The following is a 3,508-nucleotide window of genomic DNA, read 5'->3' as shown; positions in this document are numbered from 1 at the left end:
GCGATGGCGGCGCCCAGCATCGTGGGGCCCCGAGCGGCCCGCGGCTGACGGCGCCGTACGGGCCCCGGCGGGGCTCCTGGCGGCCGCCATGGACCTGCTGTTCGTGCTGCTCCGCGGGCTGCGGATGGTCCTGGACCTGCTGCTCCTGGTGCTGGACGTCAACTTCTTCCTGGTGTCCTCGCTGGTCTCGGCGCTGCTCTGGCTGCTCGCCGCGGCCTGCAGCCTCCCCGCGGCCGCCGCCTCCGGGGCTCTGGCCTGCTGGGACGGGCTGCTCCTCTCGCTGGCTTCCCTGGCCCGGGCGGCCTGCGGCCTGGCGCTGGGAGCCGTGCAGGGCCTGGGCGCCCTGCTGCGGGGCTGCTGCTGCGGCCTGGAGGGGCTGAAGGTGGCCGGGCACCTCCTTTCGCACCTGGCGCTGCGGGGCAGGGAGCTGCTGCAGCGCGGGCTCTGCGGCCTGCTGGGCTGCGGGCAGGCCCTGGCCAGGCAGCTCTGCGAGGGCCTGGCCATCGGCACCAGCCTGCTGGCCTACCTGGTCAACAGCCTGGTCAACGTCTGCCTCATCGGCACGCAGAACCTCTTCACCCTGCTCGCGGCCCTCTGGGACTCCGTCGCCGGCCCCTTCCTCAGGGTCACAGACCTGCTGGCCGCTTTCCTCGCGCACGTCTCCAGCGGCGCCATCGCTGTGTCCATCCTGCTCTGGTCGCCCTGCCAGCTGGCCTTTGAGCTCCTGCTCTCTGTCGCAAAGCTCTTCATCAACATCTTCTTTGTAAATATTTACGGCCTGGGCTTGTTCCTCCTCATTATTGCTGTCAGCACCATTGTATTCAACCCTGGGCTGCTCTGGACGCTGACAGGCTACGCGCTGGGCTATTTCAACACGCTGCCCTCCTACCACCGCCTGCAGCGGGAGGTATGGCGGCTCTATCAGATGGCAGTCCTGACACTGGGTATGGCCATGGCCTCCCAGACCTGGCGCAGGGTGGTGGACTGGAGCCTGCAGGTGACCAACTGGAGCCGCGGAGGCAGAACAATGAACCGGGAAAGCAACCAGCGAGGGGCAGCTGTCCCTGTCCTGAGACCTGCAGCTCCTGGCAGGTTGCCGCTGGCAGGGTTTGGCCAGCTGCCAGCCGAGCATGAGGACCAGCCGGATGCGGAGCAGGTACCGCAAGCGCGGCCTGCTCTGAGCCGAAGCGCCGCAGCAGGACAGCGTCTCCAGCCTCCCAGGGACGAGCCAAGCACTTCCTGGAGGAAAGCTCCGAGGAGACAGCAGCTGAACGCAGCAGCTGTGGATGGTGAGGACAGTCTAGATGATGACCCCTGGATGCTCCTGAAAGAACAAGAGGAACGTAAGAAATGTGTCATCTGTCAAGACCAAACCAAGACAGTCCTGCTTCTGCCCTGCAGGCACCTGTGCCTGTGTCAGGAGTGCACAGAAGTCCTCCTGCAGCAGGCCATCTACCAGCGCAACTGCCCACTATGCCGCCAGATGATCCTCCAGACGCTCAATGTGTACTTGTGAGCCCAAGGGGCGGGTGGCTTGGATCATTATTCCAGGAGCTCAAGGGCCCTGTCTGCCTCTTGCCAGGAAGCAGAACTTCCCAGGCCTGCCTTGAGAAGCTTCCAAAGAACTAAGGATGGTGCTGAAAGGGCAAAAGTCTGTTGGAGGTGTCTGCTAGCCACATTTGCTACGTAACCAGATTGTAGCTCTTGCTAGCAAGCACAATAACTGATGTCTGCAGCAGGCAGAAAGATTTACCTTTTTTTTGTTGACAACTTCTGCTGTTTCAGGGCCTATTGCCTCGAGCCTGCAGTGTTCTGAGATCCAAAGCAGAGTGCAGATAGATGCTCTGGTATCTCCTAGCCAAAGCTGATGTGTCCTCCTGGGAATCACAGGGGCTGGTGCAAAGCAAGGGAAGCTTTTTCCCAAGGTCTGACCAGAAAACTACCTGGCAGACTGCACTCAGGCCTCTTGTTTCCTCCTTCTGCCGTCTAAATGGAGGAGCTGCCTGAGAAGGGAGAAGTGTGCCCCTTTTGCAAGGCTGTAGGAGAGCAATGAGCACACTCAGGCTTTTTAGGCTTTGCTACCAGAGGGCTGAGCCTGGCTCTCAGCTGGAGGAGAGCAGGGTTTCTGGGGTACTTCAGTATCCCAGCCACCATGGCTTTGGTTTTTCAGCTTCCTTTTCCCCTTGTCAGGACAATGAGGAGCCGTGAAGAACATGGGCTCCCTGCAGGCCGGCTGACTGCAGAGCTCAGCGTTGCTGCCGCTTCCACGCATCACCTATGCAAGACTAACAAGTACACATCAGGTTACTCGCATGGGGAGGCTGGAGGGAGTTACTCTTTCTGCTCTGGTGCTGTTTGGGGAATCTGAGGGGTGACTGGCTGGCCCGTGCTCGCAACCCTGGCAGCAGCAGCACGCATCTGAGCCAGCGCTGGAGAATCCTCTTTAGATAATACGTGTTTTCTTCAGGTTCAGAGTGCCGTGGAGCTGGGCGGCTCACAGCAGTGCTTGCTTGCTGCCTCCCAGGCTGGGCTCTCTTTGGGAGGAGAAGGCACTCCCCAAAGCTCCTGGGAGCCCACCGAGACATTCCAGCTCCAGACACAAGTTCTGCATAGCCATGCTGTGGATCTGCAGTTGTGTGCATGGAGCAGTAGCAGGACCATGGCTTTGTTTAGGGCAGGGTTACATTGCTGTTCTGTCTTACTGTCTGTCAGAAATGTAGCTAGTTTAATTCAAAAGTGTCCCCTGAAGTCTAATGGTGGCATCTGATCCTGGCTGGGGGGGGCCTGAGGTGGCTCATCCCAGCTTGGTCAACCAGCACCATTCCAAAAACATTGCTGGGCTGTGAGAAGGCCTTGCACTAAACAGCTTTTCCTTTTCCAGCTGCTTGCCTGAGGTCAGCCACGTGCCACAGCCCATTTTGGCTGGAGCCAGACTGGAAAGAGTCTTGACTGCTGAACTGCAAGCCAAGAGCCTGAGGGCGGCTGGCAAGGTCTTCCTCCTCTGTTCTCCTTGATTAGTGATGTAAGCCAAAACAGAGGCAGCAGAGAGGCCAGGCCATGCTGGGAGACGCCTCTGTGCTGTAAACCTGAGCTGTGGCAAGATAATTTCTTGTTGGAGAGTGGCTTTGCTCTGGGAGGCACTGCAGGGTCTGGTTCCCCCCCTTGTTTGCTGGGGGGCCAAGCTGGGCTCCTCACCATGACAGGGTGTTACAAGGGCCTGCCCCAGGGCTGTGAGGTGCTTTGCTCAGAACCAGCTCATTAATCTTGGGGTACAGTATTTCCTACATGAATTACGGGGGGAAGGACACCTCTCCAGAACTGCAGTTTTTTTTTTTTTTCTTCAAACACTTTGTATATTATAGCAGTCACGCTTATTGTTTTAGGGCCTGTTTGTTTGCTGCCTGTTTATAAAAAAAAAAACAAAAAAAAAAGGAAAAAAGAAAGCTTTGCCTTAAGTTTAACTCCTTGCACTATGGATTAGATACTGAGCAAATTAAAATCTCCTCTA

The 3,508-nt window shown here is 57.9% G+C and overlaps 1 protein-coding gene across 1 annotated transcript; it reads left to right on the top strand.

Annotated features, from left to right (window-relative positions):
• On the top strand, positions 1-3,508 carry RNF26 (ring finger protein 26). The gene has a single exon (XM_082070304.1). It carries the CDS (start codon positions 89-91, stop codon positions 1,514-1,516), a length of 1,428 nt encoding a protein of 475 aa, XP_081926430.1. The 5' UTR covers positions 1-88; the 3' UTR covers positions 1,517-3,508.

The sequence above is a fragment of the Streptopelia decaocto genome, assembly GCF_964273445.1.
Source record: "Streptopelia decaocto genome assembly, chromosome: 21".
Lineage (NCBI taxonomy): Eukaryota > Metazoa > Chordata > Aves > Columbiformes > Columbidae > Streptopelia > Streptopelia decaocto.
The sequence above is the reverse complement of the archived record's forward strand: the minus strand, read 5'-3'. Positions and strand labels throughout refer to the sequence as shown.